This window comes from Doryrhamphus excisus, chromosome 11 (genome assembly GCF_030265055.1).
Source record: "Doryrhamphus excisus isolate RoL2022-K1 chromosome 11, RoL_Dexc_1.0, whole genome shotgun sequence".
Taxonomy (NCBI): domain Eukaryota; kingdom Metazoa; phylum Chordata; class Actinopteri; order Syngnathiformes; family Syngnathidae; genus Doryrhamphus; species Doryrhamphus excisus.
Genome location: NC_080476.1, coordinates 7,653,914 through 7,673,733, shown reverse-complemented (window position 1 = coordinate 7,673,733; position 19,820 = coordinate 7,653,914). Strand labels below are relative to the sequence as shown.

Here is a 19,820-nt window from a genome sequence, read left to right as displayed (position 1 = left end):
GGAATCACCAATTAACCTAACATGCATGTTTTTTGAACGTGGGAGACAACTGTAGAAAACCCACACACAGATAGATGCTCAAGCCGAGAATCAAACCCAGGTCTTCCCGATCTCCTGACTGTGTGACCTACATGCTAACCATTGGAGCACCGTGCAGCCTCTAGCATGGAATTGAAAGTTATATTAAGGGAATAAAGTCAATAGACTGTACACTATTAGGAAAAGAAAGGTGTGAGAGGCGGGGGGCGGGGGGGTGCTAATCATAACAGGTTGGCAGGTCTGTTCTAAATCTGTCTTTATTCATGCTTGAAAGATGCTGGTACGAGCAGCTTTTCCAGTGGTTTGTACAGCTAAATTAATATTACATGTTCTCAAATAGTATTTCAAATCGGGGTGTGTGGACAAAAATGTCTGATTTTGAGAGTAAGAAACACACCAGGAAGTGGCTGATGGCGGCAAACAATCCAATGTGGTGCACCGAGGTCAGTGAGGGTCACCTCTTACTGAGTCATCATGTAAAATAGAGCATAAACTCTAAATGCAATGGTAAAGGACAACACTTAAACCTGTGATTATGCCTGTGTGTGTGTGTGTGTGTGTGTGTGTGTGTGTGTGTGTGTGTGTGTGTGTGTGTGTGAGAGAGAGAGAGAGGGGGTGTGTAAAAGAGGTACACGAGACATAAGTTCGTTTCAGGTTATCATTGGAGCTAATTTCTATCGTGGCATCCAGTAACACCCTGTGGCAGGTTTGTAAAATGCAGGAGTCTGTGATATTGTGGCTGAGGAAGATTGACCAATTGGAGCCACATTTGTCATCTGTGTGCTGAGCCCATTTGGACAATCGCTTGACCGCTTTGAATAGAGAATGATTGTGAGATGCTGTCATTACAAACATTGTGACTTTCGTATTTAAATTCAAATAGTAAAGATGACTTGCCGGATAGCCTGCGACTGACAATGCTAACATGTGTGTAGCATGATACAATTGAAATTGAACATCAGAATCACATGATGATGCCCAGCCACACACAAAAACAATGTGCAAGAGCACATATTTGTGTGATTTGTTTGTCTCTAGCTTTGTATCTCCATGTTCCTCTTATAGGTGATGTCAGTTGCCTAGCAACCATGCAATCAGGGCCCGATTGTTGCCATGACAACATGACGAGGTATCATCATGGAGAGAATAGAGATGAAAGAAGGAAAGGGAGGGAGAGGAGAGCGAGAGGGAGAGCGCCCTGCCATTGAAGGGTGTTGATAATATGAAGCCCACAGTGCGCAGGTAGGAGGATGACCTATGTGTAGGCGGCGGCCTAGAACGCGCAGAATAGAAAATTCATATTTGGTATGAGGAAGCTGCATCCAAGGGTTGACTTTCCTCTAAAGAGCACAGGCTTCATTCCAGATGGAAATGTCACGATGTGCTCCACTTGTCTTTAGTCACAGATGCTAAAGCAGAACAGTGTGTCACTGCATGAACGTCTTTGGGCCTAACCTCTGCAGGTGTCATAACCCATCCATCACCCTGCTGTGGTCCCGTGTAAAGCAGTCCAATAGGTCACGGTGTGTTTATCCAGTTTATTCACCCTTCCACTCTGTTTTCTTTTTAATATAGTCATGACGCAGAAAGTGATGGCTTGACCAATAAGGGCAATCACGGGCAAAGTCTCGGTTGAATGAAACATCTCATCCTGTCAAGAAAAAAGTCTATTATTTATTGTAAACTCTGGTGTATAAGTTGCACCCACAAATTTTTTAGACTTTAGATTTATAGGTATATAAACTGCATATGTTCACATCATAAAATTGCACAAGTCCGTGAGGACCAGGCAGCTCTTTGACAGGAGCCTATCATAAGCTTTGAAAAATCTTACAAGGAGCTTGTCAACCCACCCATTGTAAATTGAAAGAGGTCATTACTCAATATAACACTATTATAACTCAGTATAACATTTCTCAATATACCACTAAACTCATCACACAGCAACTTAACACTCTAAAGGCATACCATGTACCAATATGAGTTTAAAATGAAGATTTTTTTTTCATGTTTTCTCATAATGTCTTGTCTGAGCAAAGCAAAGCATTTTACTGGATGACAAGGAGCATAGAAAATGGATGGATGCTGCGACAATGCTGACTTTGTCCACCAGAGAGACCAAAAGGAGCCCGGAGCCCACAGGGAGGCTGACGTCATCGCAGCACTGCTCAGATGCAATTCATTATGGGAAAACATTAAGAGTTGTTGTTTTTCCACGTTAAACTTGTATTGGCACATGTTTGTATATTTACCGTTAGTTGCTGTGTGATGAGTATAGTGTTCTTGGTAAGCTCACAATATACTGTTATATATAATGACAGTTTAAGAAAAAAAGTAGCGGCTTATACACCGGTAATGATGGTGTATAACTGGTCATTTGGTGTCATTGATGAGGCAAAAATGTACTGTATAACAAACACAAGGACGAAGGTCACTGATGTTATCAATATTTACTTAAGCAAAACATTTACTACTTTGCCATAAGCAAAACATGAATGCTAGCATATAGTACAAACCATTTTCAGCACAGCCCATAGGGGGTGTCATTAGTACAGGAGATCATACGTATATTTATGATGTCCCCAGTTATGTCATTTCATAGTTACGTACTGAATTTATTTAAAGAATAATAGTACAGGAGATCATACATTTATGATGTCCCAGTTACGTCATTTCATAGTTACGTACTGAATTTATTTCAAAAATAATTTGGGTCTGTAAAGAGAACTCCCCTAATTTCTGGTGTATAAACCTATACTTTCTAACAGTCTGAACCCTGTGGCTTATATGGTGATGCAGCTAATATATGGCTAAAACTACAGTTCCCATGATGCTTAGAATGCAGGTTCAGGAAGTATTTAAATGAATGCTAGTATCTTATGCAGCAATCGTGTTTTGATTTGACAAATCTTAAGTAAGTTGGATCAAATATGGAATTACTACAGCTTCTGTTTGGCCTGCTCGGCCCAACAACTGTCACTATTGTAACAGTTTGATTTAGCGTAGGTTGACTGGTCATGCCTGGATGGATATAGCCAAATGTTGTGATATGTTGTGCTCACATGTTATGCTGAATAAATTGAGCCCCATCTGCTCCAATAGAGCACTAGTTTGTGAGTTTTTTCTTGTCAAAGAGTGCCTGTAAGATGTTGTCCATTGTTGTCCTTAGTTTACTGCGTCATGTGTATTCTTTGTTGGTCGCTAGTGTGTCTGGTTTCTATGATGTCACATTATTTACTTGGCTGACGCAGATGTCACTATTCCGCCTCCACACACACACACACTCCCCAGTAGAAACACAAACCAGAACAGAGTTTACCGTTCTAAACCTAACAAGCCAAAAATACTCGAACTGTACTGCTTGGTGGAAGCTAGCTTTAGTACGATTGTACTTGACTCCTGCCATGACTCAGCTACCATACTGTATCAGCCCATCCATCACTGTCATTATTTCAGCAATGGTTATATGTGTTTTGGAAATAGACTATTTCTTTAAACTGAAATGGATAAAAACAGTGAAAAAAACAATTTATGCAAAAACATTTTTTAATAATCATATGTAAACACTTGAAAAATGGGAGTGGTAAGTGGTCTTACATGGTATACTGAGTTCCTCTAGCAAGGAAGTGACCTATTAACATACCCATGGCACAGTATATATATTGATCACAATCTGATGTGATTGGCTGGTAACCAGTCCAGAGGATACCTGCCTCTTATCCGAAGACAGCTGGGATAGGTTCCAGCATACCCACGACATATAGAAAATGGGTGTATGGATGGATATTGACCCGAATATAGGACAACTGAATAAGAGATGATTTCAAGATTAAATAAAATGCATAATTCTCATGTTATCAGTATTAATCTCAGTGTCCAACCATTGAGATACTTTTCAAGTAAATGCATGTCTCCAAGTCCCTGGTGTGTGAGTGTGTGAGTGACAGGAAGAAAAGCACTTGACCGGCTTGGGGGAGAAGTCGTTTGGCCCCACCAGCTGGTTCATATATGGATATGTCAATCTTGAGATCCTAAATATATAACCACCTGTCTTTTTCAGACATCTTTCTTATATTCAGGTCAATACAGTATATTGATCGTGCAGCTTTATTGAATAGTATATGTGAGTCGAGTGATGTGAGTACGTATTTTGCCGTAGTGTTTACACACACACACATGCACATGCACAGAGAGAGAAAGCGAAAGGCGAAATTAAATAATAGATTGGGTTCCTGTGTATCTCCATGTCTGATTGGCTGCCCTCCCTCACTGTGAGGCAGTGACAATCATATATTATGAGTCACAGCTGGAGCATGCTGCCATTCCTTTATATTCATAGCCCATATGTACAACACCAACAACAACACAGGCTTCCAGGAAAACTCTCTCTTCTCTTCTGCTACGACATCCCCCCCTTTTCCCTTCCCTCTCTCCCCCTCCTTCCATTCTCTTCCCCTTTACCCTTCCCCAGTAACTGTCTCCCCATCCCTCTCCTCCTCCTCCTCCTCCTTCGCTGCGGGTGTCTGGGAGGCTGTTTTTCCTCTGTCTCTCGCTCATGAAGGGCCGCACTAAGCTCCCTTCTCTCTGCCCATGTGTGGTAGGTACATTCACCTCTGTCTTTGTGTCGTCCTCTGTCTCCATCTCTATGCTGACGCCTTCTTCTTCTGTTTTGCATGTTAGCACAAAGCCAGCTAGTCGTTCTGGCAGCCTTGGATTCGTGGGGGGGGGCGGGTTTTTATTATTTGTGCTTCGAGTGTGATATTCCAGAATCGTAGATGAATCAGAGAAGTACGTATGAGAGATGTGCTCCGGCTATGTTTATTCATGTGCTGGATATGTTAGGTATGAACGAACGTGGCCTGGCACATGTGGGCGTGTATGAGCCAGCGAGCATGTACCTGTATAGACATGCAGAGGGAGTACAACTCTAGCAGACTTGTTGATTAAACCAGTAGGGATCCATCTATGCAGATGCTTTATTACACATTTCCTGTACAGATAAACACTCCATATTAATCTGTGTATACCTTTGTGCGGACATGCAATTAGATTAGACTGTTTAGATTATATATTTTACAAACAAATAAAAACATATATTTTTAATTACTTTAATAATAGCAATAATACTACAGTAATCCCTGGTTTACCATGGCTAATTGGTTCCAGACCCAACTGCTGTGATAAGTGACGTTATAAGCCGTTATAAATAAAACTTTGAGCTCAGAGTTGAATTTTAACTTGTCGTAGGTCAGTGCTGCAACAGTAGCCCATGTTAATCTTCTTCTTGCTATTATTATTATTATTATTATTATGTTATTATTGGGCCTGTTGTGAGATCATTTATATGGCCTGTTCCGGCAATCAAGTCTCGCTTATCTCACCGAACAATGGCTGACACCTAGTGACCAATGTAGAATACTACATTCATAACTTGAAAGAGTCTTTAAGTGTAAATATTATGTATGTAAATAAATGTCTAAATGGCTAATCAATGTAAAATGTCTAAGAGTTAACTGTAGACCTACTTTTAGCCCACATTGAACTCTTAAAGACAAATCTTTGCTTGATCATTATTTATTAATATCAAACTTTCAGGTTCTTTTCTTTACATGTTGCCTTTTTGGTCCCGTTTTCAAATTTTTACTGTTTTTTTTTTTAAACTTTATTTCTACAATGTGCCATGGGCGAATAAACAAGCTGCGGGCCGTAAAGGGCCTCCAGGATGCTGAAAAATGTTTCATTCACTCCCATGTCTTCTTTTTTTGACTGAAAAGCTCCCCGAGATCCAACAGCCTGGGACACCCCTAGCATATGTGTATTATGCAGTCATACGTCTTTAATGTAAAAAGATGTCTTTAATGAGTCAATTGTGTTGTGAATGAGTGTGAATGTTTACATGTACGTATGTTTGTAATGTATGTCTTGTTTCTCCCCCCGCTGATTTTTTTTAATTATAGTATTGTAGTCAGACTTGATCACATGTCATCTCAGAGGGGGTGGATGTCAGGATGCCACAAGAGAGCATAGAAGGTCTTTAGGGGTTGAGAATGCAACCAGTGATCCTCCAGAGAGCATGGATGCTTGTTTGAGTGAACACAGCATTAGGTAGAACATGGAAGTTGGAAGTGCGATAGTTGAGTCTGTCTTCATTATTATCTAAATCTGTGATGCCATCTCTTGCCGGTAAATCTGTATTAGTAGCTCCCGCTTTAGTCATTATGGATCAGGACGTGACCATACATGCACATGAATAAAAGTTATCATCAGAACTAGGGATGCACAGATCCACATTTTTCAAATCTGATTCAATCCCAAAACTTTTCATTCATTCATTCATTCATTTTCTGTCGCTTATCCTCACAAGGGTTGCGGGGGTGCTGGAGCCTATCCCAGCTGTCTTGGGGCGAGAGGCGGGGTACAAACAACCATTCACACTCACATTCATACATTAACCTAAGATGCATGTTTTTGGAATATGGGAGGAAACCGGAGTAGATCTCTTGAGTGTGTGGCCTAGCCAACATGCTAATCACTCGTACACCGTGCAGCCATTTGATTCATACTTTTTATTCATACCTATGGACAATTTGGAGTCACCAATTAACCTAGGATGTTTTTGGAATGTGGGAGGAAACCGGAGTACCTGGAGAAAACCCACGCATGCACAGGGAGAACATGCAAACTCCACACAGAGATGGCCAAGAATGGAATTGAACTCGGGTCTCCTAGCTGTGAGATCTGCGTGCTAACCACTCGACCGCTGTGCTGCCTAATTCCGAAACCTGAATTTGGATTTCTGCCGATACAGATACCAGAGCTCTGTTTGCTTTAATATGCAACCACAGCAAAATAATATCCGCAAACGTAGCAAGAAGAACATCAACGAACTTAAGAACCTCCATACACACACAAATGCCTGATCACTACATTAACAGTTGATTTCATATGATGCCTTTATTGTGTAGATGTCTGACTGTTTTGCTTGGCCATGAACTCAGCAGGTCGACCACTTTGTGTGTGTGTGTGTGTGTGTGTGTGTGTGTGTGTGTGTGTGTGAGTGTGGGCCAAGTGAGGACAGCTCCAGTGCATGTGTGCAGATCTCTACATTTGCTGATACACTTCGCTATGTTTGCTGACAACATTAAAGCACAGAAATATCCGCAGGTGGTATTGGAAATTTCCGATTCATCAATTAATTTGACAAATGACAGTGGTAGTGTGGTCTGTGTGGCGGGAAACGGCGGAGACTGGCAAAGGAGAGAGATGGCGCAAAAGGGAAACAGCTGGATGACTAAAATAATTGATATACAGTGGCTGCAACCTTAAAGGGATAGTTAGGATTCTTTCACATGAAGTTGTATGACACCCCCGTTAGCAGTAAAATCTATCAACAGTGACTCAATACCCATTTTGGGTCCTGAGCAGAGTTTTGGTCGGACTTTGGTGCTGAGGAAAAGTAGTTCCAGCATCTTTGTGTGGAGTTTGCATGTTCCCCCCGTGTGTGTATTCAGTCAAAATCATCTAAAACGGGGTTGTCTTTCGAAAAAACTGGCTGGCATTAAATTAGTTAATTTAGGCCAAAAATGTCCCAGTGGTTAGCGCACAGGCCACACAGCTAGGAGAGGTTCGATTCCCCCTCGGGCATCTCTGTGTGGAGTTTGCCTGTTCTCCCCATCCATGGGTTTCCTCCCACATGCCAAAAACATGCATGCTAGCGTAATTGTCCATAGGTATGAATGTGAGAGGTTCATTTCCACCCTTGGCCATCTCTATGTGGAGTTTGCATGTTCTCCCCGTGCATGCGTGGGTTTTCTCCGGGTTTTCTCCGGGTACTCCGGTTTCCTCCCACATTCCAAAAACATGCTAGGTTAATTGGCGACTCCAAATTGTCCATAGGTATGAATGTGAGTGTGAATGGTTGTTTGTCTATATGTGCCCTGTGATTGACTGGCGACCAGTCCAGGGTGTACCCCGCCTCTCACCCGAAGACAGCCGGGATAGGCTCCAGCATGCACACAACCTTATGGAAAATGAATGAATTTTCTCCCCCATTTTTTTTCCCCTCCATGTCTGATTTTCACTGCACTGCTGTGTTATGAGTATAATTTCATGCTCAAAGCAGGCCAGAGTTAAATAAACTGTATCAAAAGTTAGGCACCATTACATGAGCATCAGTTTGCCAGTGTCCTCTCCAGACCCAAACCCAACAGTTACTACACAGTCTCCAAAAATGATGGATATGCTGCTCAATTTAGCAACAGACCCTCTATATTTCACACAAAATGTCACTTTTGTACAAACAGCAGAGGTTTTCAAAGTGGGCCTCACCTACTCCCCCCTTGATTTTTTTTCTGGATCATATTTGTTAGCATGACTAAAAGAAGGAAATATCAATGAGATTTTGCTTGACTATTATTGAGATTAGCTTATCAGGTTTGAAACATGTGGTGTGTGGAGCTCCCCTGTAGTCTTCTCTAGCCTCCCATGGGAATAGGTAGCAAAGGCTTTTTAAATAATCCTATTTTTCGTCTGTTGTGTTCTTTTTAAGTGTGCATGCTGAGGTTGAGGGTAGATGATGCATTTCGGTAAGTATGGAAAACCCTGTACATACAGACGAGATGATACATACAGATTCCAATGATGTGCAGTACACATAACCAAAATACTACGCATAAGTAGTCATATTTCTTTATGTCAAGCTTGGACACTGTATTTTCATTTAACAACAGTACATTCTATTTGTGAAGCATTTCCCTTTTACTTGTCAAAAACCGTGCATGTTACATTCTCATGAAGTGCATTATACTACATGTTATTATACTACTGATGTGTCATGTGATGAGTAAATTAATCCACCCAGTGTGATGAGAAAGCAGGGCTTATATGAACACAACAGAATGGCATTTTCTCAAATAGTACCTTCCGCTCTAGTAGATGCCACACCCCAAATAGTCGGTCGCAAACGTCACACCTCAAAGGAAAACTACAGCTGTGTTTGTGCACATATGCTTTGGATTTGGAGTGCATACATGCACATATTAATGTGAATGAAATAATATTGACATATAACAACAGTAATTGATGTGAGACAGCACGACCCTGTCAACAGTTGCACCCTCAGGAACCAAGTACGCAGTGTTCACAGTGAAGTGTAGGTACAAAAGTTGCCATAATTTGAAAAAATGTAAAATTGTGGATTTCAATTCACTTCATTTCAATCTTCTTCTTTCTCTTTGGGCTTTTCCCTTCAGGGGTCGCCACAGCAAATCAATCTCCTCCATCCAAGTCTGTCTTCTGCATCTGTCTCTCTCACACAACTACCCTCATGTCCTCCTTCACTACATCCATAAACCTCCTCTTTGGTCTTCCTTTACCAAACCTTCTACCAATATATTCACTATCTCCCCTCTGGACATGTCCCAATCATCTCTAACTTCTAACATGTAATGTCCCTTTGATGTACTTGTTCCTGATCCTATCCATCCTGGTCACTCCCATGAGAACCTCAGCACCCTCATCTCTGCTACATCCAGTTCTGCTTCCTGTCTTTTCCTCAGTGGCACTGTCTCTAGACCAAACAACATGGCTGGTCTCACCATAGTTTTGTATATACTTCAGTTCATTTGAATAATTGCAATTTGAATTATTACATATTCACATAAAAATAGACAACTATAGTGCTGAATTTCAGTTAATAGACCTCCAATAATAAGGATGCAGTTATTGTTTTATAGGTGTCAATGTGCAGCATACAGTAAATATTCAACTCATCAACATCTGGTGGCCCTCTGTTTATCCTGTTAGCCACAAAAGCAAAGCCACGGGTGACCGGTCTGGCAACATGCTGTGCTCACTCTGTGCCAAGCTAAGTAGCCTCAGCCTCTTTTTTGTTGCATTTCATCAGAGGTGGCTTGCAAAAAAACCAAAAAAAAATTCACAATGACTTTGTTAAACCTGGCAGTCTATTTTTTTTTTAAATTTATCCTTCAGTCAGACACACATTGTACCATTAATGATGCAAAGCGTTGTGTGGCACGGCCATGAATCTGTGCTTTGTGCCACCTGGTTAATAATTATTGTCCTTATGGAAAAAGAAAAGTTAAAACCAGAGGGAGTAGGTGGGTGGGTAGGTATTATGTAATGATTAGCAATGTGCTGCCCACTGAGGGGAATGAGTCGTCATGGTCATGCTAGAAAACTTACACAATCCCACAATGCAAATCTCATATCTTATCCATATATACTGAGCCGCAAAGACGCCCCCAGGCAAATACATTCTCTAACGCACTGACTGACTCGCTCTGACCACCATCGACTGCGATCAGCACATCTCATTATAGGAGGGAAGTGGATACAAAGGCTGCACTTGCTACAGAAAATGTAGCAAGGTTATACCATGCGTACAGTATAATACAAATACAAAACACAACATCTATTACAATATCTATTACTATTAAGTCTTAAAATAGTAAAGAGATGCCTAATTATTATTACTACTTGTCAGACATGAGAAGGCATGTCTCTCACCCATTCGGTTGTTGGGTTGGAGGCGTGGTTTGTGGACTGTGTTTTGGGCCCCCAATGGTTGGCGCCAAATTGGGGTTTCCTGTCTTGATACCCTTTCTGTTGTTGTCGGTTGAAGACTAAAAACCTGTTTGAGACCAACACCTTGGTGATTCTGACATGATCAGATAAGCCTCTAGAACAGGGGTCTCAAACATGTGGCCCGCGGGCGAAATGTGGCCCGCAGGACACTAGGTTGAGGTCCCCGCCTTGATATTAAAGTTTAATGTTAGTGCGGCCCGTGCAAGTTTGGTATGGATGCTGTATGGTCTCATGTACCCAGAAAACATTATTACATTTGATTAATGTTCATGTTAAAGGTTAAATAACTGTTAATAGTTATCCTCCTTATCCGTGTGGAAGTGGTAAGTTTATGGCTATTTATGTTTAAAGGAAATAACTTGAAGGCTACCGTTTAGGTCGCTAGCTCTCTAGTTTGCGAGGTAGCATGTGTCTCAAGACCCTGCAGTTGCGCAATATGTATAAATGTGACAAAAGTCGTGTTTTGTCATGTCTACAGGGCTCTAATAATGCTTTGTTAATTTTAATCTGAAAAAAGTTGTCTACCCACCAACTATATGTGGTTTCTTAAGTTTTTATTATTTGCCGTTTTATTATTATTATTATATTTATTTATTACTGATTGATTGATTTTCTTTATTCTTGATTTGTTTATTTATTTTTCATCTTATTTTGTGCAGAAAAATAAAAATTAAGATATTTCAAAACAGTGGAATGTTTTATCAGAGCTTTTATTGTAGAAAATCGGAACCAAAGCACTGAAAAAGTTTGTATATTTTTCTATTTTTAATAAATGCGTTTTTTTTTTTGTTGGGAAAACCTGATGCGGCCCAGCCTTGCCCAGACCCTAGCTCCAGTGGCCCCCAGGTAAATTGAGTTTGAGACCCCTGCTCTAGAACAACAGTTGACTTTCTCTGTTTATGACTGGCCACAACATAAAGCACACAGAATCTAATGAGAGCCTATGATAAAGCTGTATGCCTGTTTTTGGAATGTGGGAGGAAACTGGAGTTCCCGGAGAAAACCCACGCATGCACGGGAAGAATACCGCGCAGGCCACACAGCTACGAGACCGAAGTTCGATTCCACCCTTGGCCATCTCTGTGTGGAGTTCTCCCCGTGCGCGCGTGGGTTTTCTCCAGGGTACTCCGGTTAATTCGTGACTCAAAAATTGTCCATAGGTATGAATGTGAGTGTGAATGGTTGTTTGTCTATATGTGTCCTGTGATTGGCTGGCGACCAGTCCAGGGTGTACCCCGCCTCTCGCCCGAAGACAGCTGGGATAGGCTCCAGCATGCCCGCGACCCTCGTGAGTATAAGCGGTATAGAAACTGGATGGGATAGATTATGCAGGTGTACCTAATGGACCTGTGTCATGTGATGACATGATTCTCAGGAGGGATGGGTATCAAGGCTGCATTACAGTGTAGGAAAGACTGACAGGATTGTCATCTGGTGGCTGCTCTACAACGGACAGCTTTTGAAACAGGATGAAGCATGAGCTGACAGTCAGCAGCAATCTTTCGTCCATATTTTCTCATATCTTTTAAACCCTCAAGACGGGAGACAGCTGGCACAGGATGGTCCGCGTACTTTGGACAGCGCACGGCTGTCTACTTTAGCCTAGGAGGAAGGGCGGCAGAGACGGGGAAAGCGAGGTGACGGCTTTATAGAATTAGAGCGGCAGTTGCTGGGACACGTTCTTCAGAAGATCATCCATTAGGCCTTTGTGATTAGTCTAAATGTTCTTGTTTTTATTGGAGGTTGATGTTCAAATGCAACAATTTCACCGTGTGATACGTCATCTGTTTTAAAGCCTAGCTGCTGCAGCAGCTGAAAGGAGAAAAAATAAACGCAATGCAATTTTAGACGGGCTTTTAAAAGTATTTTTGAGATATAACATGCGCAACATACCTCATGCATAATGCAAGGCCTCGGGTCATCACTATTGGTGATGACTCCATTCTGGCATGTAAAATTTACACAGCTGGGTGGTTCTGCAAGACACACAAGCAGGAATATGTGATGTGGAGTAGTATGGTTTGTGTGTGTCAGAGCAGCAGAGTGAGCGTTAGAGTGCTCCTGCTGTTTACGCCACGCGAGACGGTCGCTTTTTCTCATGTGACTGCAACACCCGTTTATCTCGGTTGAACATGATTCAATGACACTCTTTAATTAGTTTTGGTCACAGGTTAGCTTTGGCTGGAAAGATACAGTAATATTATGCACTTTCCGGGCACTTCCTTAGGTACACCTGCACAATTGCAATGGAATGGTTGCATCATTAACCACAGTCTCTTGTAGTCATCAGGTGCACGGTCTACAAAAGTAAACAACCGCCAGGGTCTTTAATTAGCACCGGGTCAAAAGATGTTGACATTACTGTTTTTGCTGACTGTTTACACACATTTTGTCTTGCTGTGTAAAAATTCACAACCAAAATAAATCACAAAACACCTAACAGTCAAAATGTCAAAACGTGGTTGAATACAGCCAAGTTAAAAAAAACATACTGAAGCTAATTTGACTCATTTTTGTCAAATTCATTCATTTTCTACCGCTTATCCTCACAAGGGTCACGGGAGCCAGTATGCTGAATCCCAGCTGTCTTTGGGCGAGAGGCGGGGTACACCCTGGACTGGTCACCAGCCAATCACAGGGCACATATAGACAAACAACCATTCACACTCACATTCATACCTATGGACAATTTGGAGTCACCAATTAACCTAGCATGTTTTTGGAATGTGGGAGGAAACCGGAGTACCCGGAGAAAACCCACACATGCACGGGGAGAACATGCAAACTCCACACAGAAATGGCCAAGGGTGGAATTGAACCTCTCACATTCATACCTATGGACAATTAAGCTAGCATGCATGTTTTTGGCATGCGGGAGTAAAACCCATGGATGGGGAGAACATGCAAACTCCACACAGAGATGCCCGAGGGGGGAATCGAACCTCTCCTAGCTGTGTGGCCTGTGCGCTAACCACTGGGACATTTTTGGCCTAAATTAACTAATTTAATGCCAGCTAGTTTTTTCAAAAGACAACCCCGTTTTAGACGATTTTGACTGAATATTGTGCTCTATGGCTATATAAAGATGGAACCGACCAAAAAAAAAAAAAGTAGACTTTCCTCAGAAAATTTCTGAGCAAAAATTCGGAAAAATATCAGTTGCCGACTAAAAAAAAAGGAGGAAACCAACTTTTTTTACATTTCAAGCATAACTTTCACTTTGACAAAAATATTTCTCGCTTTTGTGCAGCTCAAATATCTATACAACCACACCAACATAAACAAAACAAAAGAATGGGTTGTATTTACATAAAAAATGCATTTACAAATATAAACACCATGAATTATTTACAAATTTCACATTTGGAAGTGAACTGTGTGTGTGCATGTGTGTACATGCGTGTGCGAATGTGTTTAAAATTTCTGTATAAAGAGTAACTTTCTGCACGCAACCAGTTGTACGCAGGGAGAGACCTACATTGCTTCCTCCTTTAGCACATTTTTATGACAGCACTTCTGCAATGTCATGTGCTGTGGTCGTACATTTTACATGTATGAACATAAATGGTATCTGGTTATGTAGATCATCCATCCATCCGTTTTCTATACCGCTTATCCTCACAAGGTTTGCGGGGGTGCTGGAGCCTATCCCAGCTGTCTTTGGGCGAGAGGCGGGGTACACCCCGGACTGGACATGCATGTGTTATGGGAATGTGGGAGGAAATTGGAGTCCCCGGAGAAAACCCACACACGCACTGGGAGAACATGCAAACTCCACACAGAGATGTCAGAGCGGAGAATCTAAAAATCATACGAAAACGGTGGCATTGGAAAATGGAGGTTTGACTGTGTGTTACACATAAGCCAGTAAAGTAACCTTCAGGAAACTATCATGGTGAATCCTGTCAGCACAAACAGCTTGCTACTTTTCCTTCGATATGTATTTGAGAAAATTCCCCACCGTGTGTCTCATTGGTGTGACATGGAGCACCTGTTTTTTTTTTTTTTCATACTTTTGACGGAAGCAGTCATTCCATAAATATGGTGATCTGAACGGTGTTGGCAAGTGGACCGTTTGTTAGACGTCTGCTACCCCCCTGCACATGTTGTCATGGAAACACTCCAGCTCTTTTACCGTTCTCTCTCACGCTCTTTCACACAATGCAGCACTGCCATGTTAACATTATACGGTGGAATACCACAGCTTGAAGGTGGCTGCTGTGCTTTACATAATGCTGAGGTAGAGCAGGAGAGTCACCTACAGTAACAGATCGGCTTGTCGTGAGTCACAGAAAACAGTCAATATGTGCCAACTTGAGGGTTAAATGGAGGCATAAAAACAAAAAGGCTTACTTCTTAAAGGTACAGAAGCATATGGAATAAAATTAGGTCATGTCCAAACAAGCAAGGTAAAAAAAATATTTCCTTTCAAATCACATTGTGACAATATTATATTATTCTTCCATGTTTAATTAATTTAATGGACTGATTTACCATTGACATGATTTTTCTTTTATGTTTTAACATTTTTTTTTCCATGTCAATAATAGGACCACTACACTCCATAGTTATTACTGACGTTGTCATAGGCACTGGCGTTACAATACAATCATTAGCCTTAATGATGAAGAAGGATTCCGTATTTATGAATTCAATATTTTTGGCATTAGCATAGAAAACCTGTTTATGCCCTTCTAAATATATATATATTTTTAGAATTATTAGAGCCCTCTAGACATGAAATAACACCCCTACAGTCTCATTTACACTTATATCACCCAATACAATAAGGCACATTGGACATAAATAACTTGTTTGCTACCAAAGACATATTTGTACATTTTCTCATCCTGACTGCTCGCTGGCTCCCAAGGATGTATGATTTTTTTTTGCGCGAGAGGCACAAGGAGGTGATGATGCAACACAATAGACGAGATCATGTTTGGTGCAGTTTGGAAGAGTTGAGCACAAGTTGGAAGAAATCCATTTCATAACAGCACGGCTTGCATCTTTGCCTTGTAAAATAACACTATGCACCAACGAGGAAGTGAAGAAGCTTGGAGCCATGTTGCGGAGGAGGTTATGCATTGAAGGGAAATTTTAACGCGTGCACGCACACGCACACAGTTCAGTTGTAGTTCAAAAACAGTTCATGGTGTTATATTTGTAGAAAATATTATTATTTTTATGTAAAACATGTGGCATGTGGTATTGTTCACAGTTTTTGGCTAAATATGGTGACATTTCCGGGTTTTCCAGTTTCCTCCCACATTCCAAAAACATGTTATTATATTTATAAATGGCATTATTGGCGACTCCAAATTGTCCTTAGGTATGAATGTGAGTGTGAATGGTTGTTTGCCTATATGTGCCCTGTGATTGGCCAGTCCAGTGTGTCCATGTCTATAAAGCCCAAAAACACAATATTCTGTGTGCCTTGAAAAATTAGTCAAAGTCATGAAAAATAGCTGGGATGGAATGAGGTCATTATTTTTTTAAACTGTGATAGAGTGAACCTGCAAAATTTGCACTACAACCTGGCAAGGAACGACTGTACATTCAATGATAGCTAACATTAGTCGCTAAACTTTGTCAAATCACTATCATTAGCTGACAACTATTAGCATAATGTTAGCATATACTTGGCTAAATCAATTTAAGTCAAAAGAATTTAATGTACACAAAATATTTGCCCACTGAGCTGAAGTCTCCCTGAGATTTGCTGATGTCTCGCATGGCGGTTCACATGATGCTGCTTTCAACTGTTTTTTGTAGGCATAATTGTGTATAAGTAGTGCTGGTTTTGCAGCATTGGACTTCCACTTTTAGCACTTTTAGTATCATTGTATTTTGTTGTTGTTTTTACCGGATGATTAGCAAGCGAGTTGTCAGTATGCTGTGTCTCTTGAGAAACCATTTCATTCGCACATTGTGTGTGTGTGTGTGTGTGTGTGGATCTCATGTACAAAAAAAAAAGAAGTGGAACCACCAATGTGTGTTTTTTTGAAGAAAGTACCCCATGCAGGTCTATTACTCATCATGGCAAGCTCACTCACAGTGAACACTCACCACCAGAGCCCCCGCCTCCTCCATTAGAATGCATTAACTACTGCAATCAAGGACGGAGTTTTGTCTTTAACAAAGCAATATCCATGGTAACCGGTATGTGGGTTTAAAAAGTCATCTCATAGGTTCTTATGTCATAAGAAATCTGAATGATAAGAAGGACAGACATCATTTGGCTATAACAGGCACACACACACACAATAGTTCACTCATCATGATCATGCTGGTTGTCTTACCTACCTTCTAACATATAGACTGCTTAGTGTGGAGATTTAACTGGAAAGAACATTTTATAATAACTACCTTGGACATTGACCTCCTTTCACAGGCCCACAAGTCTTTCTTCTTTTTTTTTTACCGCATCCTTCCCAGGATATCCCTGCCATTCTTAGGAGAGTAATATTGGTCTGTGTATTGGACTTTTTTTTTTTTTAACTGTTGACGTCACCTGGGAGCATCGAGCCCAGCGCCGCAGTCGGTCCTGAGATGAATGCACAATATTTAAATGTAACCTAGCTGGTTCTCTCACTCCACCCTGTGGGCCGACTATGCCAGCACAGTCACATGCAAAACACACATACAGTATGTCCAAATCAAGTGAAAGCAATAAACAAACTCATCAGTGCCGGTATCTTCAAATGTATTTAACTATTTATTGATTTATTATACTTAATAAGGGTATATATTTCCTGAACAAATGTCCACCAGTTAAATCGTGGAATGGAACCGTTGCACTTGAAATTATTCACATTCTACATTTTCAAACTTTCAATAAATGGCATTTGTGTGACTTTACATTATTAATATGTATGCATTAATATATATTTGATGCTATTAATAGTTACATTAAATATGACATAAAAAGGTTTGATTGTAATACTAGAAATGGTGATAGTGTATCTTATTTCCTTACTGGTGACTGTGACTCAGTATGTTTAAGATAACAATATCACTTAAGCGAGGTGTCACTGTGTGTAGCCTATTGTGTGTGTGTGTGTGTGTGTGTGTGTGTGTGTAGACACTTTGGGACTCATTCATTTAAGGCTTGATGGCAGCAACCTTGAGTGAGCATGCTAATGAATGACAGTGGGGTTCACCTCAATCACTAAAGTAGACACAGGAAGGCACTTTCAGCACCACAGACAGATCCTGCTCTATTTTTTAATCCAACAGGGGGCGCAATAAACCTATTCGACGTGGCACCGGAAAGATAGCGTGTAAAATCGCTGTGATTTAAAAGAAAATTGTCTTAATATATCAATCTTACGGCTGTTGTTCAGAAGAATGTAAGCAAAATCGGTTAATCCTCTCTTCAATCCAGCTGCACGTTTACTAGAAACTTTACGGTCAATTATTAGAAAGAGTGGCAGCGGAAACGAAACAGTGGGGAAAAGGGGGGTGGGGGTGTATATCATTGATGCTCCCCTCGTTAAAGCACAATCAATAAGACGTCTTAAAGGCGACCGACATGCACAAAGTTTAAAACGCGCTGACTAAAGACTAAAGAAGCAGAGTTCCTTCACAGTTCCACCGGCCATCGCGTCGGTTATTAACCCGCACCGACCACCCCCCCTCCTCTCCCTTACGTCCCCTCCGAGCTTCCGCGGCTCTCGGGTGATCTTATCGCGGCAGTGGCGGCGGACAGAGCAGCGGTGTGGATCTTTTGGACTGATGTCTCTGCCCAATATCAGGAATTTAAAGTGTCTCTCGCCGGTCATGTGCCAGTGTAAGGTCATCTGCAGCAACCGGACTCTGTCGCTCATGTTCGGGTGTAAGGTAAGGGTGAAACCCCGGGGTGCATGGTACCGGATGCTGCCTGCACCAATATTAGATCATTTAAGAGGGAATGGATGTATTTAGCACATATACGTTGTCTTATAGCTGTATTCACCTCACGTACACTATACCGCTTTCTCATGGCTGCAATGCTATACTATGTTAGTCCTTCAGACTGGAGCAGCTCAGCTTCACTACGTTCTCTGCAATGAATGACATCTCCATCACAGTAGGCCAGGCTCTTCATGCTGACTGGTCCACATTTAGGTTAGCATCACAGCAGAGATGGGGAATTACACTGCATGATTCTGACCTTGGGAAGTGCACTTTGTCCAGCCCAGAGCTACTTAGATATCCTTCATCACCAGGGAGAGCATATGAGAGGCTTTATCCCTCCTTGGAATCAGATAACTGGCACCGTCCTCCTCTTTTCTCCATAGCCAAAGGAGGAATCTGCAGCAGGCAAGCTGCTTTATATCCGCAACAATGAATAACAGGCTATTATGTTTAGCTGTGGATTTAAAGGTTGAACTTTGACTCTGTGATAAGCGGGAAGCAGGTCAAAAATCCCATTTTTATACCTCGAGGTGTTTCCAGGATAACAATCTGTTGGGCTTTGAGCATTTCTGTGTGACCACACTGGTTTAATCTGATCCAGATTTTCTTTTACGAATAATTTCTGCTTTGATTCATAGTAATTCATTTGTGTTTTCTTTTTAAAAAAAGGCAATCAAACACAGTGTACATTCAATATATTCTACCAACTGCTGCACAAGTTGAATACTGTAAAACTGAAATAAATAACAACAGTGACAATCTGCTTACTTCACTTCCAGTAGTGTTTCTGCTCTTAAAACCCCTTGTTGAGGCGTATTCTTTCCTTGTAGGTGTCGTAACAAAGCCACAAAAAGACAAAGAAAAAGCTTCTTGCATGATGTCATACAATCCAATCCCCACGACCTCAGGGACATTCGAATTTAAAAGCTCCACTGTACTCATTACGTACCCAGCAGCCTTAGTAGTGGCCCTTAAACAGATTTCGCCAGGCTGTTGTGGTCCCATGGTGGGTTGTTATTGGTGCTCCTTTATTTAACTGGGTCTTTTGGGACGTCATATATCAATTCTATTGCAGGGATAGTGTTTTGCTGTTTCACAGATCCCTTCCATTCATTGTCTTTGGTGAAGATTTGTAAAAATAGCCTTTAAAAGGATGACCTATCCCTACCGAGGTTGCTGCATAACCTTTGTTGTTGAACACAGACTCTCAGTCATTTTAAATTCAGGATAGTAATTAAAAGGGTCTTTATGTGGCTGGAAGCATTGAGGAGTGCTTT

The 19,820-nt window shown here is 41.2% G+C and overlaps 1 protein-coding gene and 1 long non-coding RNA gene across 3 annotated transcripts in view; one reads left to right on the top strand and one right to left on the bottom strand.

The window, feature by feature from the left end:
* LOC131138767 (uncharacterized) overlaps positions 1 to 19,820 on the bottom strand; it is a 65,627-nt gene that overhangs the window by 8,239 nt on the left and 37,568 nt on the right. The gene's annotated exons all lie outside the window — the stretch shown is intronic.
* The window catches only part of LOC131138765 (disks large homolog 4), a 46,526-nt gene continuing 44,803 nt past the window's right edge, over positions 18,098 to 19,820 (top strand). Inside the window, exon 1 of one of the 2 annotated variants that reach the window (XM_058087979.1) lies at positions 18,098 to 18,486. In XM_058087979.1, coding sequence (XP_057943962.1) covers positions 18,382 to 18,486 — 105 coding nt within the window. In that variant the 5' untranslated portion in view covers positions 18,098 to 18,381. The remainder of the gene's footprint in view (positions 18,487 to 19,820) is intronic. The other variant, XM_058087980.1, reaches the window with a different exon arrangement.